The sequence below is a fragment of the Anabrus simplex genome, chromosome 10 (genome assembly GCF_040414725.1).
Source record: "Anabrus simplex isolate iqAnaSimp1 chromosome 10, ASM4041472v1, whole genome shotgun sequence".
Taxonomy (NCBI): Eukaryota; Metazoa; Arthropoda; class Insecta; order Orthoptera; family Tettigoniidae; genus Anabrus; species Anabrus simplex.
The window spans coordinates 3,587,490-3,608,606 of record NC_090274.1 but is presented as its reverse complement, the minus strand read 5'-3'; the positions used below and the strand labels follow the sequence as shown (position 1 = coordinate 3,608,606).

The 21,117-nt window shown below is 36.6% G+C and overlaps 1 protein-coding gene across 2 annotated transcripts in view; it reads left to right on the top strand.

The window, feature by feature from the left end:
• Window positions 1-21,117, top strand: part of LOC136882098 (uncharacterized) — a 66,338-nt gene that overhangs the window by 20,648 nt on the left and 24,573 nt on the right. Inside the window, exons 2-3 of one of the 2 annotated variants that reach the window (XM_068229439.1) lie at window positions 8,650-8,775; window positions 15,536-15,593. In XM_068229439.1, the coding sequence (XP_068085540.1) occupies window positions 8,650-8,775; window positions 15,536-15,547 (138 nt within the window). In that variant the 3' untranslated portion in view covers window positions 15,548-15,593. Of the gene's footprint in view, window positions 1-8,649; window positions 8,776-15,535; window positions 15,594-21,117 lie in introns of those variants that run through there. The other variant, XM_067154624.2, reaches the window with a different exon arrangement.

Below are 21,117 nucleotides of genomic sequence, written 5' to 3'. Positions count from 1 at the left end.
TAAAAAAAATAGTGACAATCCATTACCTACATTTTCTTGTGCTAACTGAACATATTTTAAATAATTATGAACTTCACTTGTGTGTTTCAAAATCACCAGTGGGCACTTGCTGGAAAAAATGAAATGGTGTTGTGGAGGAAGAAAGTATTCATGTCAGATTAACCCCTTCAGTCCTGAATTTTTCTGTTTAGAAAGAAAAATCATTTCTGACTGGATTTTAATTTTAGGTCATACTGGGGATGTACTTACAAAATTTGGTTGATGAGAGACCTCCCGTTACAAAAATATATCATGTACAGTATACTGTACATTTGGTCTCAAGTGTTGCTGAATCCTAAACTTTTACCTTGGGATGGCAACCTTCTTAGGACAGAATTTGGAGGTATACAATGTTTCTACTGTACTAAATAGTAAGCCATACATTCCTATAGAACTGAAATTATCTATTTTTGAGATATTTTCATTGTTTACAGATAATTACAAATATTCATATTTTGTTCACATGTTACCGACAAAGAAATGCTTCATAACAATTCACATTCATTTCATTGCTTATGAAATGCTGCAAAGCAGTTCCTGTTCCTATTTATACAAAGATGTACTCCACATTTTCTGCAGATAAGGTGTGATCGCTGGGTGCAATTAATTTTTTTGCATCGAGTAGGTTCTTTATTGCCATCATGCTCTGGTAAGTGATCAACACTATCCTGCACTTCCCTCTATGGTCTCCTCTCAGTTGTTTGTTTTTTATTAGTTGAAGGTGATGGTACAGGGCTTTTAGATAGCCTTCCTCTTTTGATACCTTTGAATTGGTTATCAACCTTCACAAAAGCTTCAGTTACCCTAAGCCTGAAATCTAACAAATCCATTACCTCCTTCTGTGCCAACCCAGCATTTCTAGCATTTTGACTGTACTCCATCACTCAGAGAAAACAAATATTTATGCACTTCAGAAAGACGTGACATACAAGCCAATCAAACCGGAGGAAAGTAATCAAAGTGTTGTTTGGTTTGCACATTGTCATGGGAGCAGAATATCAGGCCTCTGTGTCAGGAAAATATCTTCAACAGAAAGTTCAGCATCTCCAGAAGTACCAATAGTATATCCATTGCCACTTGCCTCGGTTGGGCTGCTTACAGATATCATCTCAACATCAGCTCCTGAAATATATCGCAAAATAAAGCTGTATTTTAATAATTATTAGCTAAAAATTTGGCCAACTCAGTTTGCCATAAGAGTACTGGAGTCTCATAATGTGTAATAATACTGAATGTGATAACGTACCAATGCGCTGTATTTGTGGCTGGTTTGTGGTTCATCCTCATCATCACTGGCTAGTTCCTCCACATCAGACACATCTCCATTCTCCAACAACTTCAAAATCATATCAACCTCGCTTGGGTTCATTTTCACTCTTGATGTGCCTGAATTTCAACAAAAATTTATTTTTAGGGAACTCAGAACAAAAACAAAGTTTCTTTTTACATTTCTAAGAGACAATCTAGTGTATACAACACTTAATCTTCTTCTGTATTACTAGAAACTACCAGGTATATAAATAAAACTTTGTAAAAGATAATGAACTCAGTCACACTATTTGCGACACTTGAGACCCCATGTACAGTATACTGTACATGCTAATATACAAGGATATTATGAGTCAAGGGATATGAAAGACTAACTATAATTAGTATGCATATTCTATTCAAACCTTTATATTTAACCCCTAAACAGAACTTTACCCTAAACAGAATAAAATGTTAAAAATAAAGAATAAAATTTCCCCACTTACCTCCACTAACAGCATGCTTGTTTGCCATGTTTGTTGTTTATCTTCATAATTCACTAATGTGTTGGTAGATGTCACTTCAACCACTTGAGAAACAAAGACAAAGCATAGAAGTCTCTAGCAAGATAGAGAACTCCTCTATTCACTAATAATTCTTGGTGCTATAAGCTAATGAATTTGATGTACAGTATACTGTACAACTGGACTGAAAGGGTTAAGAAGTTTTGCGAAGTTCTATTTAATTCCTTTATGAAAATTGGCTAAATGTAGGGCATAATGGTGCAAAAGTTTGGAAAGATTAAACTATAAAATCTAGCGAGGACAAAGGATTATTGAGTGGGTTGAAATCACCTTCCGTTATTGTTCTCTGCATGTTGTCATTTGAGTCATCAGTCCATAGACCGGTTTGATGCAGCCCTCCGTGCCACCCTATCCTGTGCTAACCTTTTCATTTCTACGTAACTATTGCATCCTACATCTGCTCTAATCTGCTTGTCATATTCATATCTTGGCCTCTTGGCCTACCCGTACCGTTCTTACCACCTACACTTCCTTCAAAAACCATTCTCCACATAGAAGATTAAAACGGCTTTCTGCTGTTATTGTTCAAGTCTTAACTCTGCCAAGGAAATGGACGGAAATGTATTCCCGGATACATAACAGTACTGTGATTTTTTGGACTGCTCCCTGCCACTCCATTAAAATCGAGAGAGTTCCGAATAAGTCTTGCGAGAAATGTTATTGTTGTGCTTCTCTATTGATTAACAACCGGCACCTCACAGAACTACCTAGACGCAAGTGGGCTGGCTAGAGGAGGAGACGGAGTTGTCAGTTTTCTAATAATAATACCTCCCATATTCTCACGCGAACTAGCACACAATATGAAACAAGACAAGGTCTTCATTCGATACTGAAGGGCTTTCACTGGTGCAGCGGCTTGAGTCAGAGAATATTTCCCCCTCGTGTACTGAAGCTGTCATTGGCGCAGCACAAGGCATGGAACATCAGACCCCACCATGCGGTAACATTTGAAGCACAGTAATAACGTACAGAACTGGCTAGACACAGAAGGCGTTTCCTCTGACCCTCAGTGCATTAAAGTTCAACCACTGGTGCTAATGCCCCAGCACATTCATGGTGCTTGTAACGATTAACGTGTTGACAACACAGTTTGTACCCCTTTTGAGGTTAGAGACGGGTGATGGCAACTGTGCTGATCATAAAAACATCAGTTCAGATTTCAGCAAGCCGGTACACATCAGCGCCGGCTGCTGGCTTGCCTTGCATAGCTTCTGTACATGTTCTGTTTCCCACTGCCCCCACCATATTCGGCTGCCCATACTTGTGTTATCACAGATGGCAGATTAAGACCGTTGGATGTTATTTGGAATATATTAATATTAAGAAAAAGATTATTTCATTTATGCATTATTATTATTATTATTATTATTATTATTATTATTATCAACGTCACCATTACATTCAAACTGGAGAGAGCTACAGTTGTTGTCAGAGATATATCACTATTAAGAACATTACCAGATTGTCTTTAGAAACAGCCTTACTGCTATTCCACTAAAAAATCTCCCCAATACTAATGTAAGGTATAGAATTGATTTGGGAAAAACTGTCTTTACTGATTTAACTACGCTGGAAAAAATAAAAGCAGCATACCTGAAAAGAGTTTAAGGAGTCTCAAGAACAGCATCTCGTCTAGTTTATGAACTGGCAAGAGAACAATTCTGTTTAAAAGATCTACGGCTGAATGTACCACTACCTGCTACTAATTTTGCAACTAAAGTGATCCAGTAAAGAAAACACAAATGTGTAGAAATACCTCAAGACTTCTATGCTACTGATTGGCATGAGATGGACGAAGAGAAACCAACCATTATGGTTTGTTTTGACAAGACTCACAATTCGTAGCTTTCGTTATAAATTGTGTACTATTAAGAAATTTCATGAGCCAAATGTTGAGTGCGTGTGTGTATTATGTGGAAAATACTGTGATAAGTATCATATAACTGTTTGCAGCAAGAGAGTCAGATCAATAGCCGATTACAGTAAAGACTGAATTCCATAATTTGTACTTGCATATTTGTGTGAAATATATATATATATATATATATATATATATATATATATATATATATATATATATAAAAAATAAGAGTTTTGTCTGTACTTTGCTTAGATTTTGAAAAGAATGGTATTTCTATATTTGTCATGTCCACAGTAACAAGGAAATACACTTTTTACTTTTCCGTAATATCTGTGTGTGTGTGTGTGTGTGTGTGTGTGTGTGTGTGTGTACGTACGTACGTACACACATCAGGGGAAAACGGCTGAAGAGAATGTAATGAAAATCTGTATGTGAAGTCTGGGGATGAGCCACTACAATTTAGGCTACAAATCATTTTATTCATGCTGAGTGAAATGGTGGTTTAGAGTAAGGCCTAAAATTTAATTCTCAAATATTTATATTATTAGTGGTCCTATCGATAAATACTGCATAGCTGAAGTTATAAAGAATTAAATTTCTGATCATTAATGCCATACATTGTTACCGTACCAGCTTTGATAACACAGATATTCATGAATTTCTATTTTTGTTGCCATGTCCATATCGACGCCGAGCCATGAGAAAATGGGTTAACAGAATATAATGAAAGTCGGTATATAGAGTCGAGGAAAAAGAAATTAGTCTAAGTTATAAACAATTGTATTCACCCTGGATGAAATTGTAGTTTAGGGGAAGGCGCCTAAAATTTAATTTTTAAATACCTATGTTATTGGTCCTATTGAAAAGTACTACATAAAAAATTTATAGAGAATACAATTTCCGACCATTTATGTTCTATTCAATTTTATGATACTGACTATGATAAGAGTGGTATTTCAGAGTCGGAAGAAAACTAAATGTGAAGGCCTACAATATTGAAAGCCTATAACATTGATCAACAATAACATTACATTGACCATTGTTTGTTGTGATGTTCTTTGTCTCTTATGCTGCTGCGCAACTCCGATAAATAGGACTTCTGCTGCGTACCAAGTATAACAGCCTGACTGAATGTTGGCGGGAAATAGCTGGGGAGTTAGAAAACTTTCTTCTTTAGCATGTCATTCCTCTGGTTCGTACATTTTTTTGATACCGTAGTGCTGGTACGTAACTCACTGGTTCATCATAGCATTCCAGCTATTCGATCCCTACTCTGATGCGATGTTTTGAATGAGCAGTGTGCACTCAAAGACAGAGGCTCAGTAGTAGTATGACACCCCCTCCACGAACATCTAGCGCGTCTAAAGAATCAGCTACTTCCCCTCCTCACATGACTCACTCCCCGCCTCTACGTATACACACATATAACACGAGAAGCAATAACAAAGCCGCTTGCCAGTTTGCCTCACGCGGCTAACGTCAGCGGACACTCCCATTCTATCACAGCAGGTAAGCTTCCTCTTTCAATTTTCTCTTTCTTCCCCTTATAATTTTCGTCTTAACATGGCCTCAATTCCTCCTTTTTTCTTCTTCTTTTCAGATTTAAATAATTTAAAGTTCATGCTTTCAACATTATCCATGCATCACATATGGACATATTTTAGTGCCTACAATATTATCTGTCTCAACCCAACACAATTCACTAGAGGCAATAACAAGTGGCCTGCCTTGTCCTATTCACGCTGTTACCGCTAGCAAATATCTTCACCGGTCTAATGGGTAAGCTTTACCCTTTTACTATTTCCATCCCTGTTTTTATTCTCGTTTTAAACACTACTTCACTCTTCCATTTTTCTTTCTTTTCAAATTTCAAACTTCAAGTTTATACCCAACAACTCTACAATTAATCCACGCTTCAAACATCGAAGTCTTTTTAATGTCTACTATTACATCTTTTCTAATTTGATAACCCTTATGATTGTTTTTACTTTTCAGATTATCAGTATTCATTGTACTTTATGAAAAATTCTTGATGCTAATCGTTATACTATGTTACAGTCTAATTTTAATACTATACAACTACTTTTATCACAATTTTACCATTCTTTTAATATAACGACATTTTTAACCATTTAAATAAACTCAGGGCCCTGACCTTAGGCTTTGTTATTTATAGCTGATGATGTTCGCAAAGACGAACGAAACATGTCCTATTAACCAATGTACCTCATGAATATTTTATAAATAATTGAGTGCATTATCTTTGTATTGAATAGGTGGTTATAAAATAAAAGTTTTTAACTTTAATAATTAATTAGTGTAGTACTGTTCCTTAAAAGTGAGAAAATGCGTGGTTTTTCTTTTGATCAAGTATTTGATGTGAAATCATTGCTTTTACTCGTGCCATTCCTACTCATGTCATTGTAATGACCTGTGGTCATTTTAGTTGGGAAAACCAATATCACTGTCTTTCTAAGGATGTAAAAAGGCAGGTGGAGAGTGAGTGTCTGCCATTATAATGAAATTCACCCACTTGATTGTGACTGATGGTAGGCAACCAGGCCTACCATTACAATGAAAATTCTCTAACGCAGTGTTTATATGAGAAAAGACGTTTGGTGACTTCTCCGTCGCATTTCCAGGGTAACGTGAGCTAAGCAATTTAATACAGTCTTGCTCACAATGTGTACTTTACATAACCTACAGTTCTGTATACCCTGTAGAATTTTGTAGCGAAGCACAGGTACATCGGCTAGTTACAAATGTATATATATATTCAAAATGGTCTAGAACCTCCTAGTGAGAAAGATCCTTCATAAAACATGGCGACGTGTTCCCATCCTCCTATATACAGCAGTTCTTACCAAACTATAATGATATATAGCGTGAGTCGTTGTCGCCTAGCGACAATTTGTTTGGCGTTAGTTCATTGTTCATGGCATGATAGAGAAAATCTAACACAAAAGTGAATAATCAAACGCAAGAGAAAAAATGTGCATAACTTATATAACAGCCACTAAATCTGTACTAAATTACTTTACTTCTAACATCATAACATAGTAAGAAAAGAACTTCTCTCCAGGCTGGGATAACCCAACAGCAGTGCTGTAAGAGCGGATCTATGCCAGGGGAAAGCAAATTTTTTGATGATGATGTCTACAGTCACAAGGGTAGTTCACTTGAGAATAACTCAGGTCGTGTAGATGTTGTGGTGATGGCATTCAAAAAGTAGCTGTGGTGGTGTGTAAATGGTCAGACATTTCCCAAGACATTCAGAAATATACCACGCCCCACTCACTGTTAGCAATTACTTTCGGACATGGTTTTGTGCAAGAAATCGCTTTGTTTTGATTTAAAATAGAACTTTGTTGTAGCAATGACAGTTTCAGAGACACCTCATCCGTGGTGTCAGGTATTCTGTGGTAGCAACACATTCCTCTTAATGGAAGTGTTTTTAGCCTTGCTTAGTGCTACAAACCTATATGTATCTAGTTTGTGTACGATGGTTATTTTTAACTTCAGGTTGGCGTAGGAGAGACATTCAAATTGTGAACTGTTATATTTTGTCAATGAGTGGTTGGAGAGATGAATTTTTTTATTTCAGGAAGAGCATCTGATTCTGGCAGCAGGAAAAAGTGTGGAATGGTGCATTGTAACTCACCTACTGTGCTATTTGATGAGTATCCATTATCCAGCATCCTGCCAGTACCTTCCCTCAAATATTTCACCAGGTATTCCCTACATATCCTTATGTAACCATCATCCTTGATTTTTCTGACAGTATTCTTTGAACCAACTTCCTTGGCATTTATATCTTGGTATTCACTGCCAAATTAATGTCAGTGATGGTGTATTAAATATAATCATAGTATGAAATAATGTTGTTCGTAGTTTACATGGATCATCTGCTGAAAGGTATTGAGTGTCAGGGAGGGATTCAGTTAGGTGGAAATGTAGTAAGCAGTCTGGCCTATGCTGACGACTTGGTCTTAATGGCAGACTGTGCCGAAAGCCTGCAGTCTAATATCTGGGTACTTGAAAATATGTGCAATGAGTATGGTGTGAAAATTAGCCTCTCAAAGACTAAATTGATGTCAGTAGGTAAGAAATTCAACAGAATTGAATGTCAGATTGGTGATGCAAAGCTAGAACAGGTGGATAATTTCAAATATTTTGGTTGTGTGTTCTCCTAGGATGGTAACATAGTAAGTGAGATTGAATCAAGGTGCAGTAAAGCTAATGCAGTGAGCTCGCAGTTGCGATCAGCAGTATTCTGTAAGAAGGAAGTCAGCTCCCAGATGAGACTATCTTTATGTTGGTCTGTTTTCAGACCAACCTTGCTTTACGGGAGCGAAAGCTGGGTGGACTCAGGATATCCTATTCATAAGTTAGAAGAAACAGACATGAAAGTAGCAAAAATGATTGCTGGTACAAACAGGTGGGAACAATGGCAGGATGGTACTTGGAATGAGGAGATAAAGGCTAATTTAGGAATGAACTCGATGGATGAAGCTGTACGCATAAACCGGCTTCGGTGGTGGAGTCATGTGAGGCGAATGGAGGAGGATAGGTTACCTAGAAGAATAATGGACTCTGCTATGGAGGGTAAGAGAAGTAGAGATAGACCAAGACGACGATGGTTCGACTCGGTTTCTAACGATTTAAAGATAAGAGGTATAGAACTGAATGAGGCCACAACACTAATTGCAAATCGAGGATTGTGGCGACGTTTAGTAAATTCACAGAGGCTTGCAAACTGAACGCTGAAAGGCATAACAGTCTATAATGATAATATATGTATGTCCTAATCACTTTTTCCAAAACAAGATTATTATTATTATTATCATCATCATCATCATCATCATCATCATCATCATCATCCCCGTTCACTAAAATTGGTTCCATTTCATTTTTCAGATAAGCCTAAATCCATCATCTAAAGGCAATAAGGACACCAATGTAAAGGAAGGTCGAAGCATAGGTGTGTCAACCAGACGCACCAATGACAGCAATGTTAAAGAAGGTCGTTGGCTGAAGGAACAGGTGAGTGAATAATTTACAAAAAAAAAAAAAAAAAATGCCTTAAGCCTGGACATACAAAGTGCATTATGTGCGGTTGCCTAAATCATTAAACACATTCCTACTTTTCATTGCTTTAAATGAGTATTTAAAGCATACGTTAATTGTTCAGAAAATTAGACATGTTTATTGATATTCTTCGGTTAATATACTTACAATATTGAGCAATATACTTTTAAAAGATTTTTTCTAACGTCTGCCTGTTTCAAGCACCCAGGGGCAACATTACAAACATCTGACGATGTGTTCCACTGAGTACTTTTCGCACGTGGAACAAAATCAGTCTTCGTCCTCTACTTCCACATCATCAGGTTTTCGATAAATGGGAAATGCATCTGTGTCTGTATATGGCAATTTTTTCGTTGGGCTCCCCGTCTTGTTCGTTGAGATGTTTGGCAATGGCTTAGGAATTAGTGAAATGGCTTCCGCTGGAACTTGGACGATTAACGTTGCCTCAGGTTCACGTAATGATCTTAAAAATGTGAAAACACTTTTTCCTAGCCAATTCTGTATTTTCGATGAAGTTATGGGGTTTTCATTCTGTTTGACTATTTGAAATTCAGTCTTACCAAAATGAAACTCCTCTAATATGTGATTAATGAGTCGATTTTCAAGTAAAGGTGGAAGGGTAGTTGTACGGCCAGTATCTTTTCAGAATTGGCTTTGGAATTTTATAATGCTGGCAGCGTTCATTAAATTCGGCCAGGCTGTAATGTGAAGTATTTATTGATGCCCATGACTGAGAGATGTATAAAAGGCTCTGAACCTATTTTTGTGCAATAATAATGATGATAAAGTGGAAATGGCTTATCAACTGACCAAAGACATTTACAACAAAAAGTCCACATACTTGAACTCAAAACTCAGACATTATTGCACTGTCGTAAGACCAGAGGCTTTGTATGCAGCGGAATGCCTTGCTATAAACAAGAAAGGCCTGGTAGAAAAATTCGAAATTAAAGAAAGACCTTAAGGAAAATTCTTCGCCCAGTTAAAGACAAAGATTAATATAAGCGTCGGCATAAGCATGAGCTGTATACTCATGTCCAGAAGATCTCTTACATCACGTGGGGGAGAAGAATTGCGTTTTGTGGGCACTTTCTAAGAATAAAAACCACATTATTATCAAACCAGGTCGTTACCTATTTTAACCTTTTCACTGCCGAGTTTTGATGACCAGTCGAACCCTCTGCGATGGGTTTTCTTTTTAAGGAAGAAGCACTTTTACAGATACATTTTTATGGATACTATTAATGAAATGCATATTGTCCCCTTAGCCCCGCAGCCCAATACAGGGTCGGGAATGAAGTGAGATTATATTTTACAACTTTGGTCTTAATTGGACGTAAAAGTATATAATATTGACCAGGGGAATTAAAATAGTTTTGTACAATTTTGTAAGAAGTTCAACTGTCAATATAGGTTCAACAATGAGATTCATAGTCTGTAATAATAATTCCTCATCACTACTTTGTCTCTCACTTTCTTCTAGTTCAGTATCACCCCAGATACAGGGTGTTTCAAAAAGAATATATGCATTTCGAATGCATATATATATTAAACTCTAAGGGCCATTTTCTCCAAATCGAGTTAAACCTGGTATAAATTAAACCCGTTTAACTTTAGTACCTAGTTTAAAGTTGCGTCCATTTTCTCCACCAATTTCCGACACTCGTTTAGTTTAAACGGGCGAGCTGTCGTTGGCGCTAACGTTGGCTGCACTGAAGGAATAGTCGAAGGCATGGTCGATTGGAATTGGCCAATCAGAGCCAAGTAATTCAATGACCGACATTTTTGTAATAATATCAGCTGTTTGTGGCGAATTAATGCTATCGTACGTAGTGAATAATGAACAAATTCGGCGGGATATTAGCTTTACTGATAAATAAATTGTTTACATTTGTGCGAAGTGTTGTCATATAATTCTACCTATTGCTGTCTACAATTTATTGGAACGCACTTTTATTTCTTATTTTTCTCTGTCATGCTTTACCATAAACAAGTACCGTGGGCCTAATACGTGTATTTTGATGTCTGTATTGTCTTACGGAGCACACGGGAACGTTGAAATATTAAAATCCTGGTCTTTCAGCAATAGGCCTACGGTATTCCTTTCCTCAGAAAATCAACATTTATGTGAATTTCAAGTAAACAAATTCCAAGCATGCTCGGGATCAATCTCCTATCAAAATCCATCGCCCTCGGCCGGGATCAATCTCACAAACCTTGGATTCAGCAGACAGACCACTGAGGATGTATTATTTGGAGATGTATTACTTGATTCCATATTCGTTTATAACATATCCAAGTTCGCGATATGTCGTACTGTATGCATAATACTCTTCTCCCTATAGCATTAATATTTCTATTGCTGGTATGCTGGCAATAGATACGATGAACCATTCTTAACTATAATTTATTCTATTACAAATTTACTAGCAAGCATGAAACACTTTATTGTTTTTCTGATCCTATAAATATAGATAGATAGATAGATAGATAAAGCCTTTATTTTCTGTGGCGAAGTTAGGGCTCTTGGCCCTTTCTTACACTTAAGAAATTGTATACCACCGCCTCTCCTACCGTGCCGGACAACATTCTGATGGTAAAAATATTTTCGACAAATTGGATTCGAACCTTTTTGTCACGAATTCGGACGATGCTGACTTCACGCTTTAGCGACCACAGCCACCAAGTACCGCATGAAGAGCAGACGCATTACACGATTTATGTAAGAATATTTTTATGCTTCACATTACAGTATTCATACCGCCAACAGTATTTTACAGTATATAATATTATAAGGACACTGCAATTTAAGGTCTGTGGTCCCCGTCGTTAATGAAAAAAATGCTTGCTGCATCATATCTTAAAGCAACCAGAATCATTGCTTCTAGCGAAATAGCATTATTTCGTGCAGTTGACGTTTTAAATGAATCCTTCTTCGATACTAGACAATCCTTGCTGTTCGCTTATGAATTATAAATCCATCAAAGAACTTCGTTACATCCGATTTTCCAAGATTGTAAACTTTTGTTGGAACGCGGCTTCTTAACCTCTCTTGCACATCAAAATTATTTCCTATTTAACCAAAGACTTCAATAAATTCTCCCATTTTTCTAATGCTAATACTAGGTTATAATTTTAGTATGTTTTTCATTAAAGAGCTGCAGTACTGGTAGTCAAAACTAACCCTTCTATTAGGAAAATCACAGATACGTTAATAAAATGTCAAGAAGGTTGAATATGAACAGCAGTTTAAACCAACAATATAGAAGGTTTAACTCTGAGCCAGGCTTAAACTTGATACAAAGTTTAAACCAATATGGGGAAAATGAATGTTAGTTTAAACTCAGACTTAAACCAGATTAAAATAAACCTAGTTTAAACTCATTTGGGGAAAACGGCCCTAAGACATACGAATATGAAACTTTACACAGATATTTACGAACCTCTCAAGTTCAGATTACAGATGTTCAATATGTCCTCCATCAGCAACACGAAGAACATCACATCGATACTCGGATTCCTCCCATACTTGGGCAAGCATGTCCTTCGTCACTGATGTTATGGCAGTACGGATCCAGTTCTTCAACTTTTTCAGGTTCTGTGGGAGTGGTGGTACATAAATGTTGTCTTAAACGAAACCCCACAGGAAGAAATCACAGGGTGTCAAATCCAGTGACCATGCAGCCCAGCTGAGACATGCTAAGTCGCCAGCTCCTTGAAGACCAATCCAACGGTTCGGTAGAGTTTCATTCAGCTATTCACACACTTGGCTACTCCAGTGAGGGGTTGCCCCGTCTTGCTGAAAAATGAAGTTGTCTTCATGCAGCCTCGGAAACAACCAGTTTTGTAACATAGCGAGATACTGCTGACCGTTAATCATGTTTCCACCGCGGTTAGGGGCGTGCAGCTGTGAGCTTGCATCCGGGAGATAGTGGATTCGAATCCCACTGTCGGCAGCCCTGATGATGGTTTCCCGTGGTTTTCCATTTTCCCACCAGGCAAATGCTGGGTCTTTACCTTATTTGAGGCCACGGCCGCTTCCTTCCAACTCCTAGCCTTTCCTATCCCATCGTCGCCATAACCTTAGTTAAGACTTGTCTGTGTCGGTGTGATATAAAGCCATTAGCAAAAATTAAAAAAAGTGTTTCCATCAAAGAAGAATGGGTCGTAAACAGATGATCGGGATATTGCACGAAACACATTGACTTTGGGCGAATCTCGTACATGTTAAGTGACTGCATGTGGGTTCTGTAGGCCCCAAATTCGAACATTGTGTTTGTTCACCTGACCACTAACATTGAAAGTCGCCTCATCACTGAACATGATGCGTTGTACAAAAGAGTTATCATTGTCAATAGCATCAAGAATCTTGTTACAAAATGCCCCACGTTTGCGTTTGTCATCAGGATGCAGAGCTTGTAACAGCTGTAACTTGCATAAAATCAGCTTCATGGTCTGATCGCACTTTAACAGATTCACAACTAAGTATTTTTTATTTTCCACCTTGTCGATACATTAGTTACTTAAGGCAACTTATTGGTTAAAAGTGGAACATGTTTCGTATATTATTAACATTTTCAGCCACACAACATTGTTTAGATGAAAAATTCATATATTGACAAAGTATCAATGCTTTGAGAAGGAGTGTCCTTAAAATTAGCATAAGAAGATTAAATGCCAACATTTAATCTTCTTATGCTAATTTTTAGGATACTTTCTCTTTACGGTACAAAACTAATAGGTACAGGGACTGATGGAGCACCGTGTGTGATTGGTGCCCGTAATGGTATGTTTACAAAAATATCTGAAAAATTTAGAACTTGGTAAAACGTTCATCAACTCCAACTCATTGTTATTCACTCACTGAAAAAAGTGAAACTTTAAAATCATTGATGAAATTGATTCTATACTCAGAAAACTATATGTTTTATTGACATTTCGGAGTTGCTGAAATGTGCAGTATCTAAATTGGAGTACTTACACCAAGTTAGATGGGTAGCAAGCAAATTAAATGCTTTGCATGCAGTTGTCAAATGCCTAGTGGTGCATTTAGAGAATAGAGGTGAAGACGGAATCATGGCTAAACGTTTTCCAAAGAAGATCAAGAACTTCAAATTTGTCATCACAATTCACTTATTTTATGACTATCTGATTATATTCAAAAGACTTTCCCTTGTATTTCTGAGGCATGATCTGATTTTTTAAGTCAGATAAGAGTGCATGCAAATAATGCAATTAATTCATTGCAGCAACTTCACCAAGGGGCCAATGGCGGAAAAGTTTGTTTCTGCTATAACACTTTCAGGAGTTTTCGGTGGAATACAGTTACCAGGTGTGTCGAATAAGAATTTCACGAGCGACAAGGAACATATTTTGGCAAGTGGGATTACCTTTCGGAAAAACATATTTCTTCAAAATAAGGACGTTCAAAGTGCCACTGGTGTTATTGACACATACAGTATTTCTGGCCATCAGGAAAACAACTCCTTGAGATTGTTGTATTATCGGCACACTTTTTAGCGATAGATTTGTGTATACGGGGTTGAGGAGTAAGATGGAAGCTCTCCCTGTTCTGGTAATACTGCCAACTGAATGGAAATAAAATCTGAATTGAATTGATAATGTAATCGATCAATATGAATTTTCTAAACCTTTATTATCTTAAGCCAACAACTGTGTCACACACTCATTATATAACATTTCTTGATGCAAATCTTGTTCCTAGCATGAATTCTATAGTTTGGCTTTGCTGTGTAAACAACAACAGTACTAGTACGTAAAGTGTACGCCAGATGTCGCATGGTGATGCATAATTAATTCATAGTTTGTGTTCAAAGGTTGCCAATACGAATCTCAAAGATTGCCGAGGTCTACCGATTCACCACTTGGGTTTAAATCTATCCCTAAAAAGTGTGCCGATAATATATATCTTCAAACACCTCAGGCACAATAACTGAAATTGCTTGTTTTGATTCTCTAGACAAATATATAAGTGAACTGTCTGAGTCACCAGTTGCTAGTAATCTTAAAGTTATACCTATTAAAAAAAAATAGCCTGCCATTAGCTGAGCTGGCTTTCCATTAATCTGTATCATTACTTGCAATTTCAGACCCAATTAATGTCAACAAGAACTGAAAATCATGTGGGGGAATTCTGAAGAAAGCCTGCTACATCATGAATTACAAGTTCTCTCCAAACTTCATTCTAAATGCCTTTCCAATAGTTTTCTTGGCCTAACTTCGCGTCTGTGCTTTTCTCTAATGTTACTCTCCAAAATAATGAAAGCTCCAGCTTCTTCCTGACTGTAGCCTTTGTACCCACACAAACAGCTATTTTGTTGTTGAAGAAGTTTAACAGAATTTTATTAACATGTTCAGATATTTTTTCACATTGTTTATTAACTTTGATGTGGAGTAGCCATAATTTGAACTCGGAGAGCCAGTAATATTTCAAAGTATTGTGCAAGCCCATGTATGAGTTTTCGCCCAGGTAACGTTAAGGTTAAAACCCACCCCTAGCCGGGAATAGGGATGTATCACGCAAAACTTGCCCGCTGGGCAGCATAATGGTAACACCCGGTTTATACTTTCCGCTGCTCGATTGTTTTACATGAGACTTATATGGAGTATTCCTACATTTGTGATCATCGAAACGAAACCTTTGCTTTAAATGCATGAAAATGGAGTTACCATATTCTGCTAATGTTTTTAACAGGACGGGAAATGATATTGGTGCAATGACGATTGCGGATTTAGAAGCAGAACTGAAGAAAAGGGGCAGAAAAATGTCCGGAAAAAAGCAAGAGTTGATTGAAAGGTAAGGACTAAATGCAGCAACTCCTTCTTTTAGCATTTTTGTTAAGATTGGATTCTTTAAGTAAACTAACAAATAGCGTTTTGAAAACATTCCTAATACTGTATTTTTCTTTTCTTTGGAGGTTAGAGGCGTACATAAGCCACAACATTGGTGTGACATCAGTGCCTGGGACTACATCCAATACGACTTTCACTTCATTTCCGTGCAGCGCACGAGTTTCAGGATCTTGTTTCGGACCATGAGAGAAATATAAAGATTTCAAATTTGGAATTAATGAATTATTTCGTGTTCAGGAAGTCTGAAATTGGTGGTGCTCCAGTGTCAAATTATAGGCCACTATGTAATTCAGGGTACATTACTGCACACAGTGTTATGGCTGTTTTCCTACTTCTATATCTTTTTGCTCTCAGAGTTATTTTCAACACCATGAAAATATCAATGTCTTTGTCTTTGCTTAAAATTACTGAAATAGGTGATATTAACTTTTCAGAATATCACTACCTTATTATAAAATTATTTCTGATACTAAATAGCTTACTTTCCAGTTTCAGTAATGGCATAATCTTCAACTGTAAAATGTTTCAAGCAGACCTTGATATTAGGAGTCTCATTTTTATTTCATAGGTCTTGCCTACAAATCGCATACAACCACTTTTTACGGAATGGTATGAATACGGTCGACCTTGATTTTGGGACATGGGGACATAGCAAAAGTCAAGCAACACAGCCATGACTGGACCTGCCGGATGAAAGAACAACCTATGATGATAATGATGATGATGATGATGATGCTGATGATGGTTATTATTTGTTGATATAGATGTTGATTCCCATAGGGAGCTTAAAATATTTGTCCCGAATGAGTAAATTTATAATACCAATATCATACCTGCCAACCTTTCCGATTTACCCAGAAACTTTCCGGTTTTTAACTCTTCTTCCGATTTTCCGATTTATTTTTACTTCTTCCTATTTTTGACGAATGTAACCTCTAGTACGGCCAATACTCTTCCCCTAGGACAAAGGATAAATTCTTATGTGCTTGTGTAATTTACGAAACCTCATTTTCAAGCGTATTTATTTCGTGAGTGTTTCGTCCGTCGCCTTCGTGTATCGTTTAAACATAGGAATTTCATTTTGTCCGTATTGAACTGAGAAAGGATGTTAGGAAAAACTTAAAACGGTCCACCTTTTCAATACAAAAATGTTATATTTATTTATAACATGTATTTTGCACTTGGAACTAGTTTCGACGCTGTGTTTGCGTCATCATCAGCCAAAATGTGGGAAATAGGCGAGATGTAGGCATTTTATATTACACAAGGCGTTACATTAAACAATACACATCTTATAAGGAGATAAAAACAGGGACGAATATAGAAAGAAATGAATCGTTGAGAAAACAAAAGTTATACATATTAAAAATAACCTTAACTACATATCTTGCAGTGCGAAAGTGTTCTTCTTGAATGATTCCTGAATATATAATAAAAAAAAAACACACGCGCACACATTTCTGGAGAGCCAGCAGGCAGGACAAAGTAAAGTGACACCTTAAGAGTCCTTCTGAGAAGAGTTCCTCATTTTTTCTGTGTTCCGACTAACTAATGAAGTCTCCCTTGAGTTCCTGATAAACATACATAACAGGAAATTCTCCTTCACTCTCAACAATAGCTCTAAAGACCAACGGTAAAATTTTTATTGTAAATATTGTGCAGAGACGTGAAAGCATGATTTTGAACATGATATAACTCCTTCATATAACCCAGTTTTTTAATACAAGGTGTTGCATTAAATAATATACATCTTACGAGGAGATGAAAACAGGGACGAATGTAGAAACACATGCATCGTTGAGAAGGCAAGTTATACATATTAAAAATAAGCTTAACCACATAACTTGCAGTGCGAAAATATTTGCCTTGAATGATTCCTGAATACAAAACGCGCGCGCACACACTTCTAAAGAGCCAGCAGGCAGGAAAAAGTAAGGTGAAACCTTAAGAGTTCTTCTGAGAAGAGATCATCATTCTTTCTATGATCTGACTAACTAATGAAGTCTCCCTTGAGTTCCTGATAAACATACACAACAGGAAATTAAACAATACACATCTTACAAGGAGATGAAAACAGGGAAAGTTATACATATTAAAAATAACCTTAACCACACATCTTGTAGTGCGAAAATATTCGTCTTGAATGATTCATGAATACAAAACACACGTGCATACATTTCTGAAGAGCCAGCAGGCAGGAAAAAGTAATGTGAAACCTTAAGAGTTCTTCTGAGAAGAGTTCATTATTTTTTATGTTCCGACTAACTAATGAAGTCTCCCTTGAGTTCTTGATAAACATGCACAACAGGAAATCCTCCTTCACTTTCAACAATAGCTATAAAGACCACGGTAAATTTCATTTTTAAATATTGTGCAGAGACGTGAAAGCATGATCTTGAATATAATATAACTCCTTCATTTAACCCAATTTTTTACACAAGGTGTTACATTAAACAATACACATCTTACGAGGAGATAAAAGCAGGGACGAATGTAGAAACAAATGCATCGTTGAGAAAGCCAAAATTATACATATTAAAAATAAGTTTAACCACACAACTTGCAGTGCGAAAATATTTGCCTTGAATGATTCCTGAATACAAGACGCACGCGCACATATTTCTAAAGAGCCAGCAGGTAGGAAAAAGTAAGGTGAAACCTTAAGAGTTCTTCTGCGAAGAGTTCATCAATCTTTCTATGTTCCGACTAATTAATGAAGTCTCCCTTGAGTTCCTGATAAACATACACAACAGGAAATTCTCCTTAACTCACAACAATAGCTATAAAAGACCAACGGTAAATTGTATTTTAAATACTGTGCAGAGATGTGGAAGCATGATCTGGTATTAAGGACCTATTTTATATTCTTGTCGAGCTGAATACCGGATCTGTGAAGATTACAAGATTATATTGTGCATCTACAGAATGGTGTGTTAATGAAGCTATGTAATATAGAGAGAAACTTTCAAAGGTGGTTAAATGAAGAAGTTATATCATGTTCAAGATCATGCTTCCACATCTTTGCACAGTATTTAAAATACAATTTACCGTTGGTCTTTTATAGCTATTGTTGTGAGTTAAGGAGAATTTCCTGTTGTGTATGTTTATCAGGAACTCAAGGGAGACTTCATTAATTAGTCGGAACATAGAAAGATTGATGAACTCTTCGCAGAAGAACTCTTAAGGTTTCACCTTACTTTTTCCTACCTGCTGGCTCTTTAGAAATATGTGCGCGTGCGTCTTGTATTCAGGAATCATTCAAGGCAAATATTTTCGCACTGCAAGTTGTGTGGTTAAACTTATTTTTAATATGTATAATTTTGGCTTTCTCAACGATGCATTTGTTTCTACATTCGTCCCTGCTTTTATCTCCTCGTAAGATGTGTATTGTTTAATGTAACACCTTGTGTAAAAAATTGGGTTAAATGAAGGAGTTATATTATATTCAAGATCATACTTTCACGTCTCTGCACAATATTTAAAAATGAAATTTACCGTGGTCTTTATAGCTATTGTTGAAAGTGAAGGAGGATTTCCTGTTGTGCATGTTTATCAAGAACTCAAGGGAGACTTCATTAGTTAGTCGGAACTTAAAAAATGATGAACTCTTCTCAGAAGAACTCTTAAGGTTTCACATTACTTTTTCCTGCCTGCTGGCTCTTCAGAAATGTATGCGCATGTGTTTTGTATTCATGAATCATTCAAGACGAATATTTTCACACTACAAGATGTGTGGTTAAGGTTATTTTTAATATGTATAACTTTCCCTGTTTTCATCTCCTTGTAAGATGTGTATTGTTTAATTTCCTGTTGTGTATGTTTATCAGGAACTCAAGGGAGACTTCATTAGTTAGTCAGATCATAGAAAGAATGATGATCTCTTCTCAGAAGAACTCTTAAGGTTTCACCTTACTTTTTCCTGCCTGCTGGCTCTTTAGAAGTGTGTGCGCGCGCGTTTTGTATTCAGGAATCATTCAAGGCAAATATTTTCGCACTGCAAGTTATGTGGTTAAGCTTATTTTTAATATGTATAACTTGCCTTCTCAACGATGCATGTGTTTTTACATTCGTCCCTGTTTTCATCTCCTCGTAAGATGTATATTATTTAATGCAACACCTTGTATTAAAAAACTGGGTTATATGAAGGAGTTATATCATGTTCAAAATCATGCTTTCACGTCTCTGCACAATATTTAAAATAAAAATTTTACCGTTGGTCTTTAGAGCTATTGTTGAGAGTGAAGGAGAATTTCCTGTTATGTATGTTTATCAGGAACTCAAGGGAGACTTCATTAGTTAGTCGGAACATAGAAAATATGAGGAACTCTTCTCAGAAGGACTCTTAAGGTTTCACTTTACTTTGTCCTGCCTGCTGGCTCTCCAGAAATGTGTGCGCGTGTGGTTTTTTTTTATTTTTTTTAATTCAGGAATCATTCAAGAAGAACACTTTCGCACTGCAAGATATGTAGTTAAGGTTATTTTTAATATGTATAACTTTTGTTTTCTCAACGATTCATTTGTTTCTATATTCGTCCCTGTTTTTATCTCCTTATAAGATGTGTATAGTTTAATATAACGCCTTGTGTAATATAAATGCCTACATCTTGCCTATTTCCCACATTTTGGCTGATGATGACGCAAACACAGCGTCGAAACTAGTTCCAAGTGCAAATACATGTTATAAATAAATATAACATTTTTGTATTGAAAAGGTGGACCGTTTTAAGTTTTTCCTAACATCCTTCGTGTATCGTGTTTCCCGCTCACTAGGCAAGAGAGGCTTGCGGGCACTAGCAACTCAGTTAATTGGAACGAAATAATGAGTTTGTTATTGTGTTGTTCGTGCGCTGTTGACGAATGCTTTCCCCCTCTGTCAAAGTCGTATGTTAATGTATGGCACATATTGCATTGTTTTGTATGTTGTAGTTTCGCATATTTAAGAGCATAATTTTAATCAGTTAAATGTTTTTAATTAAAAGAAATAAGTTTCATAATGATAGATCCGTATTGAACTGTGATTACAATAGAGTAAAATAATATATATTATTGGTCCACCTTTTCAATACAAAATGAAAATTACATAGGGACTAGTTTCGACCTAGTAATAGGTCATCATCAGCCTGAAGTAAATTAAAGCGTAAATATCGAAGAAAACATAAACAATGTAAACACAAGTACAGTCTTTTTAAAGGTACATACCATGTGGGAAGTTGAGTAGAGATATATTAAAAATAATAACTCTTCCAATTGACGAAGCACTGAGCGGAAGTTATGTAAAGTTCGGTGCGCCGTATATTATAAAAGACCACTGTGCACTAAATGATGTAATAAAGAAGAATAGTAGGTTGAATGCTGGCTTCTTCTTAGCTGTTGTATATTCGAAGAAGATTACGTCGTATTTTATAAGGTATTGATAGACGTCAA